This window comes from Gossypium hirsutum, chromosome D08 (genome assembly GCF_007990345.1).
Source record: "Gossypium hirsutum isolate 1008001.06 chromosome D08, Gossypium_hirsutum_v2.1, whole genome shotgun sequence".
Classification (NCBI taxonomy): Eukaryota; Viridiplantae; Streptophyta; class Magnoliopsida; order Malvales; family Malvaceae; genus Gossypium; species Gossypium hirsutum.
The window spans coordinates 55,412,140-55,438,785 of NC_053444.1; the positions used below are offsets into that span (position 1 = coordinate 55,412,140).

At 33.9% G+C, this 26,646-nt stretch overlaps 3 protein-coding genes across 6 annotated transcripts; all 3 read right to left on the reverse strand.

The window, feature by feature from the left end:
- Positions 1-330: 330 nt before the first annotated feature.
- LOC121203351 (DNA (cytosine-5)-methyltransferase CMT2-like) lies at positions 331-8,151 on the reverse strand. The gene is given in 20 exon segments (XM_041098444.1): positions 331-512; positions 514-628; positions 870-973; positions 1,058-1,127; positions 1,267-1,310; positions 1,682-1,786; positions 1,861-1,979; positions 3,350-3,437; positions 3,526-3,612; positions 3,685-3,753; positions 3,944-4,273; positions 4,381-4,447; positions 4,515-4,573; positions 4,750-4,995; positions 5,083-5,138; positions 5,220-5,998; positions 6,086-6,190; positions 6,387-6,495; positions 6,604-6,638; positions 6,827-8,151. Coding segments are annotated over 16 exon segments (1,701 nt in total). The 5' UTR covers positions 5,293-5,998; positions 6,086-6,190; positions 6,387-6,495; positions 6,604-6,638; positions 6,827-8,151; the 3' UTR covers positions 331-443.
- A 2,713-nt stretch (positions 8,152-10,864) lies between these two features.
- On the reverse strand, positions 10,865-12,044 carry LOC121219868 (uncharacterized). Its single transcript, XM_041098445.1, has 2 exons — positions 11,677-12,044; positions 10,865-11,567 (listed from the first exon to the last, which is right to left on the reverse strand). The coding sequence occupies exons 1-2, from the start codon at positions 11,882-11,884 to the stop codon at positions 11,416-11,418; spliced, it is 360 nt and encodes a 119-aa protein (XP_040954379.1). The 5' UTR covers positions 11,885-12,044; the 3' UTR covers positions 10,865-11,415.
- A 4,378-nt stretch (positions 12,045-16,422) lies between these two features.
- On the reverse strand, positions 16,423-26,396 carry LOC107900654 (DNA (cytosine-5)-methyltransferase CMT2). Of its 4 annotated transcripts, XM_041098447.1 has the most exons (23): positions 25,566-26,396; positions 24,933-24,976; positions 24,049-24,814; positions 23,635-23,669; positions 23,388-23,499; positions 23,087-23,191; positions 22,880-22,999; positions 22,609-22,702; positions 22,230-22,426; positions 22,073-22,138; positions 21,735-21,983; positions 21,504-21,562; positions 21,366-21,432; positions 20,931-21,260; positions 20,675-20,743; positions 20,503-20,589; positions 20,328-20,415; positions 18,687-18,805; positions 18,481-18,585; positions 17,252-17,295; positions 17,082-17,151; positions 16,896-16,999; positions 16,423-16,781 (listed from the first exon to the last, which is right to left on the reverse strand). In XM_041098447.1, exons 1-23 carry the CDS (start codon positions 26,013-26,015, stop codon positions 16,604-16,606), a joined length of 3,558 nt encoding a protein of 1,185 aa, XP_040954381.1. In that variant the 5' UTR covers positions 26,016-26,396; the 3' UTR covers positions 16,423-16,603. The 4 variants fall into 4 exon arrangements, with proteins under 4 accessions (XP_040954381.1, XP_040954380.1, XP_040954383.1 ...); XM_041098446.1 differs by having other exon boundaries at positions 22,880-23,191; XM_041098449.1 differs by lacking the exons at positions 16,423-16,781; positions 16,896-16,999; positions 17,252-17,295 and having other exon boundaries at positions 17,130-17,233; positions 22,880-23,191.
- Positions 26,397-26,646: the final 250 nt, after the last annotated feature.

The window sequence follows — 26,646 nt, forward strand, 5'->3', positions numbered from 1 at the left end:
AAATTTGGGATCAGGCCTCTATATTTTAATTTCCCCTATATTAATTGCATCGGTCGATTTTTATTTCAAAAAAAGAAATATTAAAAAATTTGAAGGAAAGGGAGTTTACAATCATCCCTTTAATTGCCTTCAATCCAAAGATAGAAATTTCAATTTATCAAATAAAATTTTAGTAAGTTAAATATATTTGTAAAGCCCAGCGGGGAACCCACGTCTTAAGTTATTATGTTCTCCACAGAAGCATTTTTGACGAGCCTGCAACTTATCTCATTTCTACAGTTGTCAAATTTCCAACATTTTACCAAATAACCACTTTTTTGGAACCTAAAATACTCGGATGCATAGCATTTGTTCATATTAAATGTGCCTTCTTTTGGGTATTTTTCCAACCAAAATACACAACTACATGAATGTTACATTTTTTGAACATATAAAGTAAGAATTCAATTCAATCTATCAGTGTTTTGGGACAATGATTTTGCTAACTGGATATTGGTGGAAAGAGAAAACTTAAGGAGGGAGGATCATCAGTGGTTCATTCCCGCTCCCTTTCTGAAATGCCATCCCCATTGTGTATCCTAAGGCTCGACCAACTGGAACAGCAACAGCATTCCCAATTTGACAATACCTATCAATATAGAAACATAGAAACAAAGATTATATTTGTATAACTTGCTAAATCAAAATGTTCATAAAGTTCCCTTGCTTTTTTAAGGCCGAATTTCTCTGTTCAATACGCAGCTATAAGAGCTTATTCTCTTCTTTTCAAATAGCTGTATAATCTTAAAAGATCATTACAGTTAATTTTTTCCGATTTCAGCAAAAGTAAAAAGCTTACCAAAATAATATTTAGAACAAAGCTATCATACCTCTCTTTAATTGTCCCGCGGAATCTATAATAGTCAGGAAAACCTTGCAGTCTTGCCCATTCCCGGACTGTGAGAAGCCAGTCTTGCTCTGGATGTAATATTGCCTACACAACTCCTAAAACTCACAAGCAACTCCAAAGGACTAGTAAATGTGTAATCTTACATACTAAACTAGTGCAAAGTGAAACCTGGCTGTGACAAAAAGGTGCAGTTAGAACAGCCGGCATTGTCTCATCCCACCATAATCTTGCAAATGGTCTGCACATATATCAACAACATTAGTTCCTCTATTTTCCTCTCTCTCTCTCTCTCTCTCTATATATATATATATATGTATGTATCTATTTTGGAGGATGAGGGGTTGTTGAAATGAGACAGGCTGCCAAAAAAGCCTAACCTTTTAGATTTTCCTTGTTTCAAGGTAAAGACATAATCAGGTACCTACACAAATGAAAGAGAACAAACATCAGCAATCTGTTTTTCCATTTAGGCATAGTATATTACAGTGTTGGGAAAATGAATTCTTGTTTTATTCCCTTTCTGCACTAGATTCATTTTTGTGCTTTCCTAGTAAAGAGAGAACCTAGAATAAATAGCTGTTTCATCAAGTTTGCAAAGAGACAATGAAAGATGATAAAGAAACGACACTAAAGAAAATGTCCCACGCGTTGAGATGCATTCACAAAGAACAAAGATAAAAAAGCCATCCAGGCAAAACCCAAAGAAGCATGTGCTTACATATGAATATCCAGTACATAGATGAACAAAGAAGTGGAAGCTCTGTTGCTCGGATGGGAAAAGAAGACACTCACCAATGGCTTTCCAGATGGTAAAAACTGCTGTTCCTGTGTTCGACCCCTCCAAGCCACATTGTCTGTTCCAACAATTACACCAGGGAGGTCTCGAAAATTTGCCCCCTATAAACACATCTAAATTAGGGGAAAAAGATCAGAAGGGAAAAAAGTGGCAATGTCAATTGGAGTTACAAAACCTTTCTCTTTGGAATCAGACAAACTCTAATATAATCATCCTCAGATAACGGAGAAGGCCGATGGTCATACAACAGGTTCATTATTCTTTTGGCACCATTTAATTCAGAACCAGTCATCTCTGCAAAGCCAGGAAAAAAGGAAAAATGTAAATGAATGACAATTAGAGGTAACAATAAAGAGGATCTGTGCTGGGCTCTGTCCTCCCTCTCTTCTGTGATATACAACAAATGGGTGATGTGACTAATATTCTTTGGTTCACAACAGGAAGAACAGGAGCAACATTTAAACAGAAACAAATACCGGTTTACTAGATATGCTGCATATGTCCAACTCTATGGCCATGCTTACTTGAATTAGCATTTGAGATGCTGACCAAAATGCTACATCATGAATTTGCATATGTTCGAAGCATTCCAAATTCTAGACCCAAGATCCATGATGCATGATTGTACATAATTTTTCATCCTGAGACTTCAGTGCAAAATTTTTCACTCCCACCAACAAATATTGTACAGGTTGTCAAGAAATTAACTAACCAGCATACCTACTAAAACCTATAGATTACCAGACATGAGACTGCACATAAGTAGCAAAATTTACTTGCTTTTAGTTCTAGGCTCCAATAAAGTTTTCCTCTCTACTTTTGCAACTTCCTTGTGTCTTACAATTACAGACACTTGTTTTGGGATGGTTATTGGTGAAAATTATACCTAACCTAGTTCCACATCCCAATGACTTTTCCTATGCTTGTTCTGTTAGTTCTTCATGCCAAAATTGAGTTTTGGTCAGAAAGCAGTTTGATTACAGCCCACTGACAGTAAAAGGTCCTTGTTTCACATTGAAATTATGAGCTGCTATTTTCAACTTAACTGGCAAAGAATGCAACTTAATGGCCACCAGTTGTTGATCCTACAACATCCAACCACTTCGCCTACTAGTTGATGCAAGCTTACATCTCCATATACAGAAAAAGGAACACTTAAGAACCTAAGTACCTATTCTCAGATTTTTCCACAATATAAGCAACTATACCATAATTATTTCATTTCGTTCTGATAGACATGGATCAGAATTATTCCAATAAACAAGCAAAAACCTGTAACACACTGGATTTCCTACATATTATACCACATTTCTTGGCAACTTCATATTAGGCACCACATTCAGAAGCAGACATTAAGGCCCAAATCAGTTATATTACCAATAAAAATTTCCATCAAAAGACCCTTCACTTTTACCAAAAGAAAGAAAAAGAAAAAGAAAGAAAGTACACATTTATTAATCTAGAACTGACATATAAGAGAGATCATCGGGCATAAAATCTTTTAAGACTCCATCAAATGGCCAATTATTTTGGCCTTAGAGAACTGCCACAAAATACTCAGATATACATACGAGGAAAAAAAAGCCAGTTATACAACAAGAAATTTAGTCATTGAAATATGAGATGATCCCAAGGGTAAATGAAATTTAAAAAAAAACAATTACTATATTCACTTGATCTTATATATCTTTGAAAGTCAGTTTCAGGAGGCTTTTCATATGTCATTTTTTCGCGGGCTTCATTATTTGCAACCTGCAAAGCAGTTAACTTATTAAGTAGAACAGAATACTGCTAAATCTAAGAAGAGGTTGAATCAGTAAAACAAAAATATGATAACTACAGGTGGAAGATCAGAATAGGAATCACGAAGAACAAGAGCATCTTCCAGCTGACGTGGTTGGCCTTCATCATATGCAACTGTATTACGCTGCACAAGACAAACAGAATTATATGGATGGAACATTACTGGTTCAAGCATTCTAAGGGAGAAAACAGCAACCTCAAACTCAGCAGGATACCCATATCTGATAATAACATCATGAGTAGGAAGTGGAAACTGTGGAAGTTTCTGCAGACACCAAATTACCACAAACACCCCCCCACCCAAATAGGGGGAAAAAAGAGTAAACCAGGGGCAGTTAGATCACCAGCAAGACCAAAATCATTAAATCTACAGGTGATAATAGCACTACTCCAAAGTCAGGGACAGTCAAGGAGTGCTGTAATTCAATTTTATGCAAAAACTTGAGAGTAGTAACCTCTCTAGAATGTGCTCCAAACAAAAAAACACGCAACCGAAATTGAGGAAGACCATAACAACCAGCTGCAACTATTCCAAGCCTTGCTTGGTATTTCATAAGTACCAACCGACTTAAAGCATATCTTCCAAGTGAAGCCTTGACAAGTCTCATAATATCAACCACATTTTCCATTAAAACAAACTTAGGTTTTAAGTATTCCACTATGTCCACAAAGACCACAATTTGACGATTTTTTTCATCATCCAGTGGAGAATCAACATTTCTATGGCGATTATAACCACTTATCCCTTGGCATGGAGGGCCACCACAAATAACATCAACATCCCCCTGATTAAATTAATTCATTAAAGAGGAATCATTCATAACAAATATTCCAACTATTACAATACTCTAGATTAAGCATCCACCAGCACATCTGATTAAAGAAAACTTACACGGAGGGGCAAGATTTTGGACCTGAATCCATTTGTTACAAATTCCTGAATACATTCTTGGCAATTCCTGAGAGATTTGAATAAGTAAATAATAGCCTAATTCAAGAATGGAATGATGGCAGCAATTACTATACCTTAAGCCTTCAATTGGTTCCCATGTATCATCACTTGCAGAATAACCCTTCCAGCAGACCTAACAAAAGAGATATTAGCACGAGCCAATCTCCACTAAACTATGACATGAAACAAAAAATGACTGAATAACAGTAGAATAGATTGACACAAACAAAAATCAATTAGATTACAAACAAAAACTCACAAAAGGAATGAAAGGAACTACCATCACATCATATAGATCAAATAGACCACCTTAAACTTTAGACCACGGTTGCCTGTGTCGCAGGGATCTCCATAACAAATATCAACGAGACTGGAAACTTCATGTTCATCAGGAGTATCAGAATCTTTTGCAGAACTGGCATTTTTCCAGACAGTTTCGGAGATTCTCGATCTTGATGGATATGTTCTTTCTAAATTTTTAACTCTATATTGTTTGCAAAGCTTTTCCCATTCCTTCAGTAGTTGAAGAAAATCATCAGCAGCTTCATTCCTGACCTATATAACGAAAGCAAAAAGATAGTATTATCTGCCACTAAAGATTTGGGGGCATGCCAAATGAAGTTGTAAGGCAACGATGCTCACATGTGTCTCTGGATGATTTAATTTCAAGCTTTCACATGGAGACCTATCGCTGTCAACTGCCCATTTCTAAAATGCAGAATGTAAGGTACATGATAAAATAATTTTATTGCTGAATGAATCATCAAATACGAGGTTACCAGTGACTGGATGAAATACCGCCACTAGATCATTGCACGAAGCTTTTGCACCAAGGCATAAACCGGTTGACATTCCACCACAACCAGAGTAAAGATCTAGTAGTGTGAGTTGTGCCTTGTAAGTTCCAAAACTAGGAATATTTGCTGAAAAGGCAGGAGTCGTAGGGAAAACCTCCTCGTAGCACTTTGAGGAACTGTGGCTCTTGAAAGAATTATCTGAAAATATATCTATATATATATAAAGAGAGAGTTACTGGCATTATGATTATCATTTATCAGAATATTTAACCTTTCTCTAACCAGATTATGTTTCCACGATCACCACCCTTTCCTCTCTCAAGAAACACAAACAGAGTTAATCCGGAAGTTAAACTCCATTACCATCACAAAAAGAAGCTTATCAGTTGGCAAGGTGCAGAATGTTGAAACTCCATGTCAAAATAGAAATCAGATTGGGGAAGAGAATTTGACTTTGAACCAAACTTCAACGAATTATAGAATAACAATAAATAAATCCAAAATTTCCAACAACATAGTTCTGATAAAGATCAAATGAACCGGACAAAATATAAAGAAAATTTATAAACGCTATTCATAAACAGTTAGAATAGTAAAAAGGAAAAAAAAACAGGAGTAAATTAAGATTGCAAGAAGCATACCTTAGGTGATATTTGAGTAACACTAACTTTTGAAATAATGCAATATATGAGATTATCATTCACTATGGTTGAATAAAATAGACGACTTTCGCCATGAAGAGTAGCCTCTTGTTTCATAACCTTTGCATGATGCGCAGAACAGAAGCAACAAAGGTCAGGATAAGAAATATTGGATGGCCTAAAATAAATATTACTTTCCGTACTTACTGTATCTTCAGCTCTATAAAACCACTGGACTCTAAAATAATTTTCTCCATCTGTTGTTCTAAAAAATTCTAATATCCTGCCAATGTGGTGTTTTGCTTCTTCACCCTGCAAAAAATCCTTATCCCATGAGAATTTGCTTGCTTCAATTGCCATATTATTGAAATGTAGAAGTGCCATAGGCAGACAAGAAGAAAAGGATTAGAAGAGAGACCACGTAAACTTGATTTGCTCAACATTAATTAAGAGAACCTAAATGTATATATACAAATTTTAAAACACACCATGTGTTGATCACATTTACCTTAATATAAACACAATCCCCAAGATTTATGGTACATCCATCAATTTCAGCTTGAGCATAATGGCATTCCACATTCCAAACTATCTTGTCTTCATCATCATCATCATCACTATCACAATAGGAACTGGGGTTAGAAGCCCAAGAAAGAATTTGAGATCAATGCTAAATCAAGATAACAAAAACCACTAAACAGAGGGATCTCATAAAGGTTACTTACCCCAATGATATGTCTTTTCTGTTAGATTTTATATTCTGCAAAAGTACAAGATATTCGCAATCAGCATTGAAAAATATAAAGTGGGTGCCATTTACTATTATTTCCAGTTCATTCCCCAACCATTCTCAGTAAAACTAACTGCTTACGAACATTATAACAGAAAATTACATGCACTAATAGTCCAGACTCCAAAGGAGCAAAACTTAAATGTGTAGTTACTAACCATTGTATCAATGTTGAAAACTAAAAGATGTCATAATGCTTGCCAGTTAAAGTTCAAGCAAAATAAAGGGATATCAATCAACATTGGAAACGATTGGTAGAAGAATGGTCATTGGTCACTGTTTCAATCAGCCTAATCAATCAAAGAAATAGCATTTGCCAGTTTAGCTCATATCAATCAACTTCATTTCATATCGCCATCGCCACCTTTCTTGAGCTTTACCATCAGGGATTGGATTGCCTATCAATATGGCATCAGTCTTGGATTGACTCTTCTTCTTTCCTGAAAGAGACGAGCCCTTGGCTTTCTTTGAGAATGTTTCATCTGAGGTTCACATATCTGATTCTGCTGATGAGATCTTAAATTTCTTGGAAGGCTGTTCATCACATGAATTGGATAATCTATTAGAAGAAGAGTTTACTTCAGCACTATCACCTTCAGCCAATAATGTAGAAAGTGAGGAAGGTGTTTTCAACTGCTTTTCAACAGACATTTCCCTCCTATGTTCTCTAAAAGATGCATTACTGTCGCCATTTTCTGTTGCGTGCAGGAACTGGGAGATATTCCCAACCGCTTCTCTCCATAAGAGCCCCTTTCATCCATATCCAATCTTGTAATAGAGACATCAGGGCAACCATTTTTAGTAGCCTGGCTAATTTTCAGAGATCTTCTTAACTGCTTCAATGGAAAGCCCTGAGTTAAGATCTTGAAATTTTCTCAAAGACCCATTACCGCCACAATGTTCAGTCCCTGCAACAAATCTAGGAGACTTTCTCCTCTGTTTTTCATCAGAAAAGTTTGGGTCATTGCGCTTTGAAAGAACAGCTTCTTTATCCGTTCCAGAAGGTCTTGTTTCAGAGTAGGAACTAGGAACCAGGGATTTAAATTGCGGTCGCGGTCGCGTTTTCGGTCGCGTCGCGTTTGTCGCGGTCGCGGACATAACGGACGCTATTGCGGTCACTGCGGGTATCGCGGTCGTGAATTTTTTTCAAATTCGCACAACTTACTGTAAAACATAGTAATTATAATTATAATTATAAAAAGTCACTTTTAATGATTTTTAGAGTGTTTTCTAACACTTATGAACCTTTATTAATATGACATGATAACACAACTTTTATAATCATTAATTATTCTTATATTTATTTACGAATTTTCTAAGAATGTTATATTAACTAATAACAAAGTAAAAAAAAAAGAAATATTAAACATTTATCATATTTAATAAGTTTGAAAGTTTTTATAAATAAAAGAATTGAGAATTCATACATGAGAGATGTCTTCAATATTTCTTGACAGCTTTGAAGATAGTGAAGATATAAATACGCTGCAAAAGGAAAAAAGGAATAGATAAATTAATGAATAGATTCTCATTAATTATTCCTATTTCCTACCACTTATTCTCATCTCATTCTACTTTCATATATAATTTAACATGCTTCGATTCTTCATTATCTTTTCATAAAATATACTTCATTCATTTATCTAAAGATATATATTATTTTAAATGTTTTAATATCATCAAAATTAAGAACAATAACAAAGGATTTCTTTAAAAAAAACATACCTTACAAATAATGATAGTGGCACGATTTAGTTTTCACCAATTAGTGGAATGACGAGGAAGATCAAATCCTTCACCTTCACTTTGGGAGCGTTCTTGACTTGATTCTCTTGGCCTTTGTCCAAAAATATATCCAAAAAAAGTAACATTTTCACCTTGGTTTTCATTCAATTGATATGGAGGATATATTTGAGGAGGAGGATACATGAAAGGTGGAGGTGGGTGATACATTGGTGGAGGAGGATACATTTGAGGCTGGTATGGCACACCATAATTAGGAAATGGTGGATAATAACCATATGGTTGTGGATAACCATGTGAAGGTTGTTCTGGTGGATAAAAACCTTGAGTGCTAGTAGATGAATCACTATACCCAAGGTTACTAGAACTCGATCTCCTACCACTACTAGATGAAGAGCCTATAGAAGTTTGCTTCTTGCCTTTTCCCTTTGATGGAGCTCTAGGTTCACTTCTATCTCTCCTAGGTTCAGGAAACATATTTCCATCAAACTCTGATCTGTCACGAAAATGTCCACCAGTGGTACCACCCCCATATTCTCCTCCATACTGACTAGAAGACCTAATTTCACCTCTATCACCACTATATCCGTCATCCTCATCAATTGGACTTAAACCACCACCATCGGGTCCATCGCCACTCTGACTTGGAGTTGAACTAGAACTTGAATGAGACAAAATTTGTTGTTGCGATTGATCAACATCCATTTCATCATCAGAGGTATCCACAGGCAACACACCGGCATTTTCACCATCTAACAATGGATTCTCTTTCTCATGAAGCCATTCTGATAGTGGATCAACATCTTCAAAGATATAATCAAGGCTGATAGGATTAAAACTAGCATTTATATCATCAGTGCTCATTCTTTGTTGATGCCTCATCTTAAGCCTCATATTATAATAGGTAAACACTAGTTTTTCAAGTTTTTTATACTTTAACCTATTTCTTGCCTTGGTGTGAATATAACTAAATGTGCTCCAATTTCGTTCGCAATTTGATGCTGAAGTTGTTTGACTAAGCACTTTAATTGCTAATTTTTGTAATTCGGGAACACATGTGCCATATATCATCCACCACTCAGCTGCATAATATTATTTAAATTTCAAAATAACTTTAAAATGTACAATATAATTAAATAATATAAATTAAATTAAATAATTCAATTAACTGTTTACCCGGATTCATTTGCTTCCAAGCTCTTTGTGCTTGTGGAGTACCGAATGTCTCATGTTTATCTCTAAATAATAACAACTGCATAAATAAAAGATAGAGTAAAAATAAAAATAAAAATTCTATTTCAAATTATTTAACTAAGTTACAAATAATAGTAGTTGAATCTAACCTGATTAACCATTCTGACTTGAGTATCCATAGAAGGTTCTAATCTTTCAATTACTGATCGTGTACCTTCTAATGTTTCTATTAATACATTCTCAGAATGCTCCACCCCAAATTGAAATTGAGGGTTGAGAAAATAACCTAAGTATAATTTATAAGAATATCATCAAATAATAATAATCTAAAGCTTAAAATAATAAAATATAAAAATAGTTCTTAATTATATGAAATATTTTATCTTACCAGCTGAATGCAAGTCGGAATGCATAAAATTCCATCTATTGTCAATAATCTTTTCATACTCTGTGAAATATCGACAATTTTGTTGAATTGCTCGTTTAGCCCTATCAACAGCCTCATAAATAAAGCCCATCGTTGGTTTTTCATCGCTATCCACAAGTCTCAATACTCTTACTAAGGGCTCATAAACTTTTATGAGGTCATTGGCTTTTTTCCAAAAATCTTTTCCCAAAACAATTTTTTTGGCTTCATAAGCAGGCCCTGACTTTTGCTTTCCCCATTTTGATTCTTTAAATTCCTATATATTCATAAGAAAAATTTTAAAATAATATAATTTAAATTATTTGGAACTAATAAAATCACTAAAGGTTACTATATTTAAGTAATTATATTAACTAATTATAAAATACTGACCTTTGAATTAAACATTTCTCTCAAACCTTGCTTTTGTCTTGTTATCTCTTCAAGTTGAATGAAATGAGTTGCAAATCGAGTAAGAGCGGGTCGAAGTATTTGTTTCCCTTGTGTATACTTCTTCATCAAATCAACAGTCCAAATGTGATTGTATATAAAGCAAGTCACTTTCTTTGCCTCATCTAACACTTTTGCTACACTGGGCTTTTTCCCAATATCTTCAAGGCATAAATCTAAACAGTGAGCTGCACATGAGGTCCAATATAGATGTTGTCTTTTCAACATTAACTTTTTTCCAGCAGCTTTCATTGCTGCCTCATTATCAGTCACTATTTGGACAATGTAATTTTCTCCAATTTCTTCTACAACTGAATCTAACAAACGGTAGTAGAATTCAGCATCTCTACTACGGACACTTGAGACATCTACCGATTTCCAAAAAATGGTTCCTTTACTGCAATAAACAAGGAAATTAATGATGTGCATTTGATTCAAACTGTTGGTCCAACCATCACACATTAGAGTTGCACCCAATTCTTTCCAATGAGTCTTTAGTACATTTACCCAATCATGAACTCGTTGATACTCTGACTCCAAATACACATCTGAAACCTCATAAGGTGTTGGGAGCTTTACACCTTGTCCAACTTCTGTTGCCACTTGAATTAAGTTATACAACCATGGAGAGCTTGCTAATTGAAAAGGAAGTCTTTCATATATTATAAATTTAGATACCGCTTCACCTATCTTCCTTCGAAAACTCTTTAAAAAAGAGTCATTGACCTTTGGTTGCTTTGAACTTTTGCTTCTAACCAATTCAGGTATAGCTCCCCTTAAGGTAAACTCAGACTCACCTAGAATAGATTTACTTGTTCTTTCTCTATTATGTTCTCTAGCTGATCCATGAGAAGATCGCCCTTCTTCATAAATGTTATCCCAACCACCAGTACTTCGTCTGAATTCTTCCCTTCTATGCCACTCGTGTTGTGATTGGATACTTTCTCGAGTTGCTTACCTTATAGCAGAAACCTCATCAATGAATCCCTCATGCTCATCCTCCTCTTCTATTAATTGAGATAAGAATTCATCTTTTCTCCTCTTTTTGTCTATTTTCTTTGTGTTGCTTTCTTTTAGTACATTCATCATACTTTCTCTAATGACACCTGTTAATAAAATAAAAATAATTCACACTTTATATTATTATCAATTATATATAATCTTTATTGATAAATTTACAATAACATTTAATAATAATAATAAAGTATCACATACCAGTAACATTAGGGCATGGTGCAACATTGCCGGTTTTATGAGCAATGTGCTCTTTCAGTCGTGTTATTCCTCCTTTCACAACTTTACCACAAAGTTTACATACGATACTTCCTCTCGCATTTGGCACTAGAGTTCCAAAGTGCCAACCTATATCATTACTTGGTGCACCCTCCAATCCTTTAGTCGGGAACTCTTCACGTGGTGGCATGCTTTATTTTTATTTATATAAGAAACATAAAATTATATTTAGAAATATAAGCAACTCATTACTTATATAGTTATATTATCAACAATATAATACCAAAAAAAGTAAACAAAATTTAAAGCTAAAGTAAAGACCTAATATTATAGAAATAAATAAATATTGTGTAAAAAAATTTAATAATAATAATACTGGTAATAAATAATAATAATAATAATAATAATAATAATCATGATGATGATGATGATGGTATTAATAATAATAATAACAATAATAAAAATCTTAAAATTAAAAATTATATGAAAGGATATACTATATAGATAAATAAAATGATATAATAAAATAAATGTATTTAAAATATTTAGGTAAATAAATATGAAAAGAAATATAATTGAAATAATAATGCAAAACTAATTAAATTTTAATAATATGGTAATAATAACAAGTAAATAAATAATAAAATAAAAAAGGAAAAATAATAATAGTAATAGTAATATTAAATTAATTAATTTAATAATAAAATAGCAAAAATAACAAAAAGGGACTAAATCGAACTTAAAACATAAATTTGCGGCAAATCCGAAATAAATAAAAAGAAAAAGGACCAAATTGAATGCACAAATAACAAAAATGGATCAAATGGGAAATAATCCCCATCCTTCAAAACGCACAGCTTCAAGGTGGACCAAATTGAAATACGAAATAAATTATAGGACAAAATTAAAAAAGAAATAAGCTTGATTGTAAATAATAAAAAATAGGAAGGGCTAAAAGCGCAATTAACCCTTCTGTTAAAAACACGCGGATCCTAGGAAACGGGTCGGGTAAGTGCGCGGGTTAGGCCGAAACGGCGTCGTTTTGGTGCCAGAGTGGCCTGCCCAAAACGGCGTCGTTTTGAAGGCCTATTTAAATGAAAAAATTTTCAGAATATTCATTTCTGCCATTCTTCAAAAACTTGCTTTTGCCTTTTTCTCTCAATTATTTTCTTCTCTGCCGTTGCCCAGAATCCGGCCATCGGCCACCGTGGCAGCCGCCGATCACCGGCGACGGCGCCGCCGTGCACGGTGGTCGGAAATCGCCGAAAACATTTTGACCCCCCCTTTTTTTGTGTAGAATATAGATCTAGGGATAAAAATATCAAAAAATCACTCTATGTTGCAGATTCAAGACATGCAAGTACTTTACTGGTTAGACGGTTAGTTTTCTCTACTTACTTGATCTATTGCTTTGCTTGCTGCCTGTGCCCTGTGGCTGTGTTTTTTGCCTTGCCGAAATATGGAGAATGAAGAAATATATTTTCCTTTGCTTGTGAATCTGTGAAATGTGAGTTTGTGAGTGAGTTTTGATTTTTTTAATCGACTTTCAGATTCAGTCTTTTACTTTACTTTGTTTTGATTGCAGGTTGGGAGGGAATATATTCCCTTGTCTTTTGTTTTATTATGAAGTACAATTATTCAGTCTTTCTTCTCAACTTGATTTTTTTTTTAATTTACGGAAACGGAAAATAACGGGAATAGCGGCCCGTTATTGCCGCAATTGTCCGTTATCCGTTAAATTGCGGCCGCTATCCACCGTTATCGGTGTGAATCCGCTTCCCTCCGTTATTTTCAGCAATAGCGGTTTCGGTCGGCGGCGCTACCGCTATATAACGGCCGTTATTCTAAAAACGTTCCGTTATTTGAATCCCTGCTAGGAACCATTCTCAGAGGATTTAAAGATAGTTTTTGAAGAACAACCTTTGGTTTCAGGCGGGGCTGAACTCAATCTTGGAGATCTCCTTAAGCCCATTCCATTGATTCTATCAATATTCATGATTTTAGCATCTTTATTTCCACTGCCGCAGAAGAAAGAAAAGCAATCAAAATTGCATTAACAATGACGCCAGAAGAAAAAAAATTTAAAATGTGAGGAACACACAATGTAGAGCAAGATTGAGCATGTGCGTAATATTAGTAAAATGCAGCTTCTCACTTTGACTTGAAGCTTTGGCTCTGCATAACCCATGAACAAGAATCCACACAAATGAAACTACCACTAAAAAAGCGTTCATCATTCACTTGTAAAACATTTGAAAAACCCACCCAGAAAGATAGCAGCTGATAATCAAAGCAATCTATAAGTAGAATAAAGAAGCAATGTATTTTGTCATTTACATTGACCAAAAACAACTACAATGGAAACCTCACTTACAAGTGTAACCGTCTTTCAAAAACAGGAAAATGGTAAAAGCGTGGAATCTGACATCACTGCGCGCTCCGGCTCGCGGAAGATAAAAAAAGTTAGTTGTATTTGTTAGGCTAAACTACTAAATAGTCATTTTTATTTGTATCAAGTTACATTTTAGTCACTTATGTTTGAAATGTTACGATTTAGTCATTTACGTTATTGTGGTGTAACATTTCAATCACTAAGCGTTAATTTTCATTAATAGTGTAACGGTAAGCTGACGTGGCATGTTAAATCATTATTTCAAATAAAAATTTTAGGTTAAATTATACAATTGGTCCCTATATTTTTTTTCGTTTTGAGCAATTTAACTTTTTCTTTTTATTTATTTATTTCCCTTTTCTTCTTCTCCTTTATTTTTCTCTCTTCTCATATTCTCCACTACAAAAATATAATCTTTGCCCACCAAATAAACCAAGTCCTTGTTTTTTTCACATGATTCTTAATTTGAATTTCACTCAAAATCGAATATCAATCATTCTTAATCAAATCTCAATTTGATTATAACCTAATTTTGAAAGTAAAACTGGATCTAACTAATTAATATAAAAAATTCATATCATTAATCAAATCTAAAGATAAATTGAAATCTTTATATCCAAAATATTTTTTTTCCATTTCAAACTTCTACGGAATTGTGTAGGTTATTCATTCTCTTTTATTTTATTTTCTAACAAGTAAAATTAAGAAACTATAAAATTGATCTAAACTTTTTTGGATATTCCCAAACAAGCTTGATTGAAAACTGAGCATGGATAAACTGAAGAAAGAAAGAGATTATGGATCCAAACTGGTTTGGATAAAGTTGAGGATAAGTTTCGAATGATGGTCGTTTTAGTCTTTGAGAATGTAGAGCTCATTTGAGGAATCCGTGAAACAACGTAGTTTTGAGAGGGCGAGAATGTTGTAGGTAACATAGTTATGGTGGTTGTAGGGGTTGGTTAGGAGGTTAAAGGAACGGGCTCGAGAAACTTTGTTGAGGGTGGACTACCAAAAGTCACGACTGGCGAGGTCTTCGAGTGAGGCAAGCTTGCAAACTAGGTCATTGAGAGATCCAAATTGGTTTGTTAAAGTGATGATAGACGATGAGGGTTTGTAATTGTGGGGTGAGAATATGCGAAGTTTTATTTTGGTTTCAGCTTTCTACTTCTCTTTTTTCATAAATATAAAAAAGTTTTAACAAAGGAAAAAAAGGGAGAATGAAAAAAAAAGTTAAAAGAACATAAAAGAAAAATTAAATTGTTCAAAACGAAAAAAATATGGGGACTAATTGTATAATTTAACCTAAAATTTTCATTTGAAATGATGATTGAACATGACACGTTAGTTTACCGTTATACCGTTAAGAACAATTATCGGCTAAATGACAAAAATGTTACAATACGTTAATGTAAATGACTAAAACATAATATTTCAAATATAAGTGACTAAAGTGTAACATGAAATAAAAAAAAATGAGTATTTTGATAGTTTACTTATTTGTCTTGCTTTTCTTGATATAATAAAATGATTGTATTGTATAATAATTAAATAAAGAACTAAAATGATGGTATTGTTATTCAATATGTGGTTATCGGTGTAATTGATGGGTGGAGCTTCGATTCTTTTAAATTTGAGATATAATTCTTTTATTATTTTTATATTTAAGTTCAAGTTTAGACTTGTAATATAGTTTAATAATATAAAAATATAAAATTTTAATAAAATTTACGAATTTTTATGTTAAATATTATTAAATGTGAATTTGATTTGATTTACAATTAAAGTTATTTGAGTTTGAGTTTAACTTAATAATTATCGAATTAAATTTAAATTATTTTTTTTTATTGTTAAACTCAAATAGCTTGAGAGCATATCTTATTTATGGTATTGTTGAGGTTGTGTGAGATGGGATTTATCAGATCCTACAATTATGAAAAGCATAGATGAGATAAAGCAAGCACTGTAAATATTATATGTATATATGTGTATAAGAAACGAATACGTTACATTTAAAACATATTATTATATGTTTAATAGAGAACCCTAGTAGCAGTGGCACGGGTGCCATTATCCCTTCGGCTTCTAGCATTCTTTGTAAATGCAAGGAAAAACTTAAGTCCTGCTTATTCTAATGAAAAAGATTGATCCTTTGGCTTATTTTTTCTCACTTAAATGTAACTCCTTAAGCCCTAAATTAAGATTTCTTTACATAATTGGAAAATGACAACAAATTTGGCTACCAATACAAAATTAACTTCAAACATAACATCAAAAATACCATAAACTCCATTTCATTCCTTTACCAGCAAAACATGAAACTATTAGAAAATAGGACCTGTGAGAAATGAAACCATTTCATTACATTTGAGAGACTACAGTAGAGGCTGCAAGCTTTGGCAGGTCAAGGATACAAAGATGCAAGCATAAGAGCTTTTGCATGAAAACTTTATGTCAGAGATACACATTATGAATGGTGCAGTGCAAGCATGCATATAAAGTTAAGAAATCAGTTTTGGTTCAATCATCAGTGCTTTGGGACAATGATTTTGCTAACTGGATATTGGTGGAAAGAGAAAACTTAGGAGGGAGGATCATCAGTGGTTCATTCCCGCTCCCTTTCTGAAATGCCATCCCCATTGTGTATCCCAAGGCTCGACCAACCGGAATTGCAACCGCATTCCCAATTTGACAATACCTATGAAACACAGAAAACATATAATCTTAAAAGGAGATCACTAGAGTTAATTTCTTCAGATCTCCACAATTTAAAAATCCTACCAAAATAATATTTAGAACCAAAGTATCATACCTATCTTTAATTGTCCCGCAGAATCTATAATAATCAGGAAAACCTTGTAATCTTGCACATTCCCGGACTGTGAGAACTCGGTCTTGCTCTGGATGTAATATTACCTATACAAGTCCAAAAACTCACATGCAATCCAAGAACTAGTAATTTTGTAATCTTCCAAACTAAACTAGTTTAAGGTGAAACCTGGCTATGACAATAAGGATAAGTTACAACAGTCGGCACAGTCTCATCCCACCATAATCTTGCAAATGGTCTGCACATATATTGATAACATTAGTTCCTTCTTTTCCCCTCTTTTTCTATTTTAGAGGATGAGGATGTTGAAATCAGAAAAGCTGCCAAAAATATCAAACCTTTTAGATTTTCCTTGTTCAAAGGTAAATACATATTCTGGAACCTAAGCAATTGAAAAAGAATTAACATCAGCAATCAATTTTTCCATTTAGATATACACTCAACCCTCTCTATAACAGCCCCATTTATCTACTTAGATTTTACCTATTATAGAGAGGTGGTAACAGCATGCTGTTATAGAGAAATAATCGTTGTAAGCTTACCATAGAAATTATCGTGAATTTTCATCAAATAAAGAAAGTGAGAATTATGTTCAAAAAATAAAAAAAGTGAGGATCAAATCAACAAAATTAAAAGGCATATATCAAGTACATGTATTATTGCTTTTATGCATCTTTTATTTTACATTCTTTCACATGATTAATTATAAAGTTTATAAATCTAACAAGTTCAATTAATCAATATGAGCTATCAAATTAAATTAGTTAATTTATCAGGAGTTACTAAATTCAAGCAGTCAATTTATAAGTTTATGATGTTCCAAATTCATAGTAGAATATTTAATTAGGGAACTTCTAGTTTCTTATATTGATATTTTTAGTTCCACCCATTAAATATTATTTTCATTTAATAAAATATGATTAATAGATTTCTTCATGTGAAATTTAATCATTTTATTGAAATAATATTATAATTAATATCATTTTCATTTAATATGTGATAATTAATAGGCTTGCTTATATGAAACAACTATAATTTTATTTCAAAATTTAGACCATATGCTGTTATAGAGAACTAATTTAATAAATAACGTACTTCATAACTATAGATGTTGTTGTTATAAGTGAAAAACTGTTATAGAGGGTTAAAATAAAACATAAAAAATCGGTTCTTCTAGAAACTTGGTTGTTATAGCAAAATCTTGTTATAGCAGATGGCTGTTATAGACAGAACCGACTGTAGCATTTCAGTGTAGAGACAATGCATTGTCGTTACATTCCCTTTCTGCACTAGATTTATTTACATGCTTTCCTATTAAAGAGATATAACTTAGAGACAGTAGTTGTTTCGTCAAGTTTGCAAAGGAAAATGAAGATGAAAAAGAAGCGCCATCAAAGAAAATGTCCTATATGTTGCGATGCAGTCATATGTAGCAGTTTCCAGCTCTACTTTTATCTACAATACTCATCAAGGTACAAACTCAAACAAGCATGCATTTACATATGAATATGCAGTATACAGAAGAAGATGATGTACTGTTGCTCTGGTGAGAAAGGAAGAAACTCACCAATGGTTTTCCAGAAGGTAAAAACTGCTTTTCCCGTGTTGGATCCCTCCGAGCCACATTGTCTGCTCCAACAATTACACCAGGGAGGTCTCGAAAATTTGCCCCCTACAAACACTTCTAAATTAGAAAGAAGTATCTGGCCAAAAAGAAAATTAGAAAGAAATCAGAAGGGCAAAACAGCGGCAATGTCAACTGAGTTATAGAACCTTTCTCTTTGGAATCAGACAGACTCTTGTATAATCATCCTCAGATAACGGAGCAGGCCGATGGTCATACAATAGGTTCTTTATTCTTGTGGCACCATCTAATGCAGAACCAGTCATCACTGCAAAGCCAGGAAAAAGGAAAAATATAAATGGAAGACAAAATTAGAGGAAACAATACAAAGGGTCTATGCTCCCTCTCTTTTGTGATACTCATACATGTGACTAAAATACATTGGTTCACTCAGAGGCAAAACAGGAAAAACATTTAAACAGAAACAGTGCTGGTTTACTAGATATACTGCATATGCCCAACTTTGTGACCATGTTTACTTGAATTAGTGGTACTAATTGTAATTGATTATTCTGCTTAGGGATTCAGATTTCTTTAGGTTTTTTTTATACAAATTCTGCTTAGGGTTTATTATTCTGCCCAATCCTTTAAATAAGGATCAGTCTTATTACATAAATAAGAAACTTAAGGAAAGGATATCCATTGTGCATTCTTAACCATAAAATCGTAATATAAGGCAATAAGTTAACTAAAATAAATCACAAGCAAGAAACCAAAAAAAAAAAGGAATAAAATTGTAATATAAACCTTAACTAGAGAATCAAAATTAATGATATTTCTCCTTTTTGGGTCTGGCACATAACATTGTTGCACTCCTAGAGAAAGAGCTTGTCCTTAAGCTCTAAGCCAAGTTAAACTTGGCAAAAGGCACCTTGCTCAAGAGTTATTGATCCGCTGATCATCATTATAATCAAACCAGGAGCAACTTTTTCAAGTAAACTGACCACTACCTCAGTATTATTCCTTCCCATTACTAACAGTGGAAATTGGAAAAGACCATGAATCTTCATAAACTTACTCTCATTTATAAATACCACTGAATAAAGCTTTATTCAGTAATAAAAAAAGGAACTAGTAATTGAGTCTTTATCATCTCCAATATCCCTTTCACTAGGTAACACAGATTAAACAATAGATGAGTTTACAAGGGATTAATGAACAATCAATAATTGGTATTATTCTTCTTGTACTATCTGTCAATGATTTTGTTATTATAGGAGATGATGGTGTAGGAATATCTTCTCTCAAGTCTTTTTAGCAGACTAGATTACATATGAAAGACTTAGATCAATTGAAATACTTCTTAGGGGCAGAAGAGAAGTTTTTATTAACAAGAAGTTTTATTAAAAGACTTAGATCAATATCATATCTATGCTATAGCTTCAGGGGGAATGTTAACAGTATGTAGTTTTATTTAGCTATAGGATATAGTTTTTATTAACAAGTATGTTAACAGTAGGTGATTAACGTAATTACCCATTATTAATGTAACAAACTTGTAGGATCAATTAGAATTCTATTTCTTTCTTTGTACATGGATCTTACGTCAATATAAATACCATGATAATCTGAAGTAATAGACACAACTTTGCTTAAATCTTCTCTATTTTTAACAATCTAGAAAGGTCATAAAGAGAGACCATTGAACAAATGATCCATTATTTTGGCATTAGAGAACTACCACTAAATACTCAAATATATAGATGAAAAAAGAAGGAAAAAGCCATATACCACAAGAAATTTAGTCATTAAATCAGAGATGATTCCAAGGGTAAATGAAAAAAAATTACCGTATTTACTAGATCTTATATATCTTTGAAAGTCCGTTTCAGGAGGCTTTTCATATGTCATTTCTTCGCGAACTTCATTATTTGAAACCTACAAAGCAATTAGCTAAATTAAAGGAGCAAAGTACCATAGAATCTAAGAAGTGGCTACAATAGTAACATCAAATATGATAACTACAGGTGGGAGATCAGAAATGGCATCACGGAGAAGAAGAGCGTCTTCAAGTTGACGAGGTTGGCCTTCTTCATAAGCAACTGTATTGCGCTGAACAAGACAAAGAAAATTATAAGAATGGAGCATTGCTGGTAAAAGCATTCTAATGGGAAAAACAAACAGCAACAATAGAAACCTCAAACTCAGGAGGAGGCCAATATCTGATAATAACATCATGAGAAGGAAGTGGAAACTGTGGAAGCTTCTGCAGACACCAAATTACCACACAACACCCCCACCAAAAACAAAACAAAAAAGAAAAACAGTAAAGGGGCAATTAGATCAACAGCAAGACCAAATCATTGAACAGATAGGTGATAGTACTACTTTATGGTCAGAGACAGCCAAGGAGTGTTATAATTCAATTTTATGCAAAAATCTAGAACACTAACCTCACTAGGATGTGCTCCCCACAAAAAAACACGCAACCGGAATTGAGGAAGACCATAACAACCAGCTGCAATTATTCCAAGCCTTGCTTGGTATTTCATATGTACCAACCGACTTAAAGCATATCTTCCAAGAGAACCCTTGTCAAGTCTCAAAATATCAACCACATTTTCCATCAAAACAAACTTAGGTTTTAAGTATTCAACTATGTCCATGAAGACCACTATTTGACGATTTCTTTCATCATCCAATGGAGAATCAACATTTCTAAAGCGATTATAGCCACTTATCCCTTGGCATGGAGGGCCACCACAAATAACATCAACATCCCCCTGATTACATTAATCATTGAAGAGAAGTCACTCATAACAAATCTCCAACAATTAAGATACCCCATATTAAGCATCCACCAATGCATTTGATTAAGGAAAACTTACACGAAGGGGTAAGATCTTGGACCTGAATCCTTTAATTACAAATTCCTGAATACATTCTTGACAATTGCTGACAGATTCAAATGAGTAAGTAAATAATAAGCAAAATGAAGAATAGAATAATGGCAGTAATTATTATACCTTAAGCCTTCAATTGGTTCCCACGTATCATCACTTGCGCTATATCCCTTCCAGCGAACCTAACAAAAGAGCTATGAGCATAAGACATCTCCCCCAAATTATGACATAAAGCAAAAAACGACTATGAATAACAGGAGAATAGATTGACACAAACAAAAATCAATTACAAACAAAAACTCACAAAAGGCATGAAAGGAACTACCATCACATCGTATAGATGAAATAGACCACCTTAAACTTTAGTCCACGGTTGCCTGTGTTGCAGGGATCACCATAACAAACATCAACAAGACAAGAGACCTCGAGTTCATCAGCAGAGGTATCAGCATCTTTTGCAGGGCTTGCATTCTTCATGACTGCTTCTGAGGCTCTGAATCTTGACGGATATGTTCTTTCTAAATTGTCAACTACATATCGTTTGCAAAGCTTTTCCCATTCCTTCAGTAGTCGAAGAAAATCATCAGCAGCTTCATTCCTGACCTATATAAGTGAAAGCAAAAACATCGCTTTATCTACCTCTATAGGTTTTGGGGCATGCCAAATGGAAGTTGTAAGGCAATGATACTCACATGTGCCTCTGGATGATTTAATTTCAAGCTTTTACTTGCTGACTTATCACTGTCAACTGCCCATTTCTAAAAGGCAGAATGTAAGATATAAAATTTGATAATCTTTTTGTTGAATGAGTCATGAAATATGAGGTTATCATTGATTGGATGAAAATACCGTCACTAGATCAATGGAAGATGCTTTTGCACCAAGGCATAAACCAGTTGACATTCCGCCACAACCAGAGTAAAGATCTAGTAGTGTGAGTTCTGCCTGGTAAGTTCCAAAACTAGGAATATTAGCTGAAAAGGCAGGAGTCGAAGGGAAAACTTCCTTGCAGCAATTTGAAGAACTGTAGCTCTTGAAAGAATTATCTGAATATATATTTATATGTATAAAGACAGATATATTAGCACTATTATTAATTTATCAGAATATTTAACCTTTCACTTACCAGGTTATGTTTCCATGATCACCATCCCTCTCCTCTCTTAGGGTACACAAATAGAGTTAATACAGCAGTTAAACTCCATTATCAGCACAAAAAGAAGCTTACCAGGTGGCAAGTTGCGGAATGTTGAATAATCCACACAATACTCCATGTCAAAATAGAAATCAGATCGGGGAAGAGAATTTGATTTTAAACCTAACTGCAACAAGTTATAAAAGAACAAAGAATACATAAATTCAAATTTTCCAACAACAGAATTCTGAGAATATCAAATGAAGTAGACAAAATATAAATATATATATAAAAGCTATTCATAAACAGTTAGAATAGTAAAAAGGCAAAAAACAGGAGTAAATTAAGATCACAAGAAGCTTACCTTAGGTGATATTTGAGTAACACTAACTTTTGAAATAATGCAATCTATGGGATTATCATTCATTACAGTTGAATAAAATACACGTCTTTCATCATGAAAAGCAGCCTCTTGTTTCATAACCTTTGCATGATGTGCAGAACAGAAGCAACAAAGGTCAGGATAAGAAATAGTGCATGATCTAAAAGAAATCTTAATTTCTGTACTTACTGTATCTTCAGCTCTATAAAACCACTGGACTCTAAAATAATTTTCTCCATCTGTTGTTTTAAAAAATTCTAATATCTTGCCAATGTGGTGTTTTGCTTCTTCACCCTGCAAAAAATCCTTATCCCATGAGAATTTGCTTGCTTCAATTGCCATATTATTGAAATTTAGAACTGCCATAGGCAGACAAGAAGAAAAGGATTAGAAGAGAGACCACGTAAACTTGATTTGCCCAACATTAATTAAGAGAACCTAAATGTATATATACAAATTTTAAAACACACCATGTGTTGATCACATTTACCTTAATATAAACACAATCCCCAAGATTTATGGTACATCCATCAATTTCAGCTTGAGCATAATGGCATTCCACATTCCAAACTACCTTGTCTTCATCATCATCATCATCATCACTATCACATTAGGAACAGGGGTTATAAGCCCAAGAAAGAAGATGAAGATAAAAAGGTTAATAGCAATTTTGAGATAAAAGCTAAATCAAGATAACTAAAACACTAAGCAGGCAGAGCTCATAAGAGGTTACTTACTCCGATGAGATGAGTTTTCTGTTAGATTTTGTATTCTGCAAAGTACAAGATATTCACAATCAGCATTGAAAAATACTAGTGCACTCAAATTACTAATATTCCAGCTCATCCCCAAACCATTCTCTTTAAAAATTAAAACCAAGTGCTATGAACACTATAGCAGCAAACTACATGCACTATAGTCCAGACTCCAAAGGAGCAAAAGCTAGATGCATAGTTACTTACCGATGTATCAATGTTGAATACTAAAGATGCTTTAATGCATGCCAGATAATGCTCAAACAAGATAAAGGGATATCAGAATGGACAGAAAAGGAAAGAGAGGCAAAATAAAGTAAAAACTTATGGTCACTGCTTCAATCAGCCTAATCAATCAAAGAAATAGCATTTGACAGTGTAATTCATATCAACCACCTTCATTTCATATCGCCAACGCCACCTTTCTTGAGCTTCGTCATCCGGGATTGGATTGCCTATAAATATAACATCAGTCTTGGATTGGCTCTTCTTCTTTCCTGAAAGAGACGAGCCCTTGGCTTTCTTTGAGAATGTTTCATCTGAGGTTCCCATATCTGATTCTGCTGATGAGATCTTAAATTTCTTGGAAGGCTGTTCATCACATGAATTGGATAATCTATTGGAAGAAGAGTTTACTTCAGCACTATCACCTTCAGCCAATAATGTAGAAAGTGAGGAAGGTGTTTTCAACTGCTTTTCATCAGACATTTCCCTCCTATGTTCTCTAAAAGATGCATTACTGTCGCCATTTTCTGTTGCGTGCATGGAACTGGGAGAAATTCCCAAGAGCTTCTCTTCAGAAAAGATCACTTCATCCATATCCAATCTTCTAACAGATATATCACTGCTACCATTTTTAGTAACCTGGCTAAATTTCAGAGATCTTCTTAACTGCCTTTCAATAATAAGCCTTAAGTTTGTCTCATTATGCCTTAAAGGAAAAGTTCCTTTATCCGCTTCCTCGGTCTTTGAGAGACATAATCGCTTGCTGTTCAACTTTCCAGAAGATCTTGTTTCAGAGTAGGAACCTTTGTCAGAGGATTTAAAAATAGTTTTTGATGAGCGACCTTTGGTTTCAGGTGGGGCCGAAGTCAATCGTGGAGATCTCCTCAACCCCATTCCATTGGTTCTTTCAATATTCATGATTTTTGCCCCTTTATTTCTACCGACACAAAAAAATAGCATAAAAAGAAAGATCAGGAACAGACAGTGTAGAGCAAGGTTGACCATGTCATATTACTAAAATGCAACAATGAAAGAAATTAGCAATTGCTACTCACTTTAACTTGAACCGTTGACTTTTTGAGCTTCGACTCTGCATAACCTATGAACAAGAATCCACACAAATGAATCAGGTAAGTTGCATACCTCTAAAAAAGCCTTCATCTTTGACTTGTAAAGCATTTGAAAAAAACCCACAAGAAATATAGCAGCAGAAAATCAAAGCCATTTATTAGACGAATTAAGAAGCCATAAATGTGACCCACATTTACATGTATTATTTTTTAATTTACGTTGACCCAAATAGAACTACAATTAAAGCCTTAATTACAACTGAAACCGTCTTCTTAGATAATATAAAAATAGAGAAATCCTTCCAAAAAATATAGAGGAAGATTTTATTACCGGGAAAAAAAAAGACTTAATACTTTAGCTCGATGAATAGGGGCCAACACACCTAGCTGCTAAACTTACTACGCCGAAATATCTAGTGCCTGTTTACCGAACCCAACCAAGAAGGCTGGACGCATAATCCCTTAAGGCAACGACTATGGCAGACCTCCTAGCTTACCTTAATTTACAGCCCAATGTGTTAAACATATTTCTTCTTTATTTTCAGAATAAATTTAGAAAATCTCGATGGAAAATTAAATTCTAAAGTTAGTGGAAAAACAAAAAAGCAATGGCGTTACCTTCGCGGAAAGAGAGAGGACTTTTTTATTTTCAGCGGCAGCTGAAATGGTAGTAAATCTTGGCGACCTTCTAAGATTCTTACCCTCTACAGTTGTACTTTCCTTAATTTTCCTTTTACAACCTTCAGTTTCTAAACTCACAATGGCCTTGGGCCTCACATTTGCGCTCTCCCTAACGAACAACGCTGAATTTCTGGGCGACCTTCTCAGGCATCTCTCAAGCACCGTTTCTATATCGGATTTCCTCGAAAAAACACTCCGAATTGGAAATAACTGAAAGATACTGGCGGATCTTCTCGGTAGAAGCTTGTTATCATCGGCGCCGGCAGCAATTTCTTCCGGGACGCAAATCTCTAGAGGCAATGGCTGCTCCACATTATCGTCTCCGGTTGTGACCAAAGTAAGAGACTGAGATTTGGAATCAGAGTCGGAATTTTCTGTTGGCTCCATAAATGCAACAAAAAAAAAGGCAATTTCGATAATTTCGAAGATAAAACAAGATTTGAAACCAAACAGAAAAACAAAAAAATTCAAATGTGGATGGTGGAGTGAAGGTGGAGCATAAGGGGAACCGCGGGAGGCCACTGCATCGGTAAGTGCAGAAACTGAGTTCACTTTGCCTCACTCCATACGATCTACACTGCACTCCAGCTTTTGGGAGTTCAGATAAGGAAAAACGTTGTTTCTTTTATTTGAAAAAGATAAATTACGGGATTGATGTGTTTAAATCTGTGCTGTTGAAGGCTTGTACGTTTTGAGAATGGGTTATCAGATCAATCAGAGCGCACAATTATGAAAAGCAAGCACGCATTGGTCACTTTAGATATGATCGTATTTATTTTTAACTACGTTACGCCATTTATGATAAATAGAAAAAATAGATTATATAATATTTACGACAAAAAATTTATTTAATTTTTTTATAAAAACTAAGATTTTGTTGAAATGGTGAAGGTAAGTATAAAAAACTATGACGTATTAAATTTAATTTTAATTTTTTAAGATTCTACGTAAAAATATAAAATGAATAAATATATATTTATAGAAATGTTTGGTACTTTACTAAAAAATAATTTTTGAT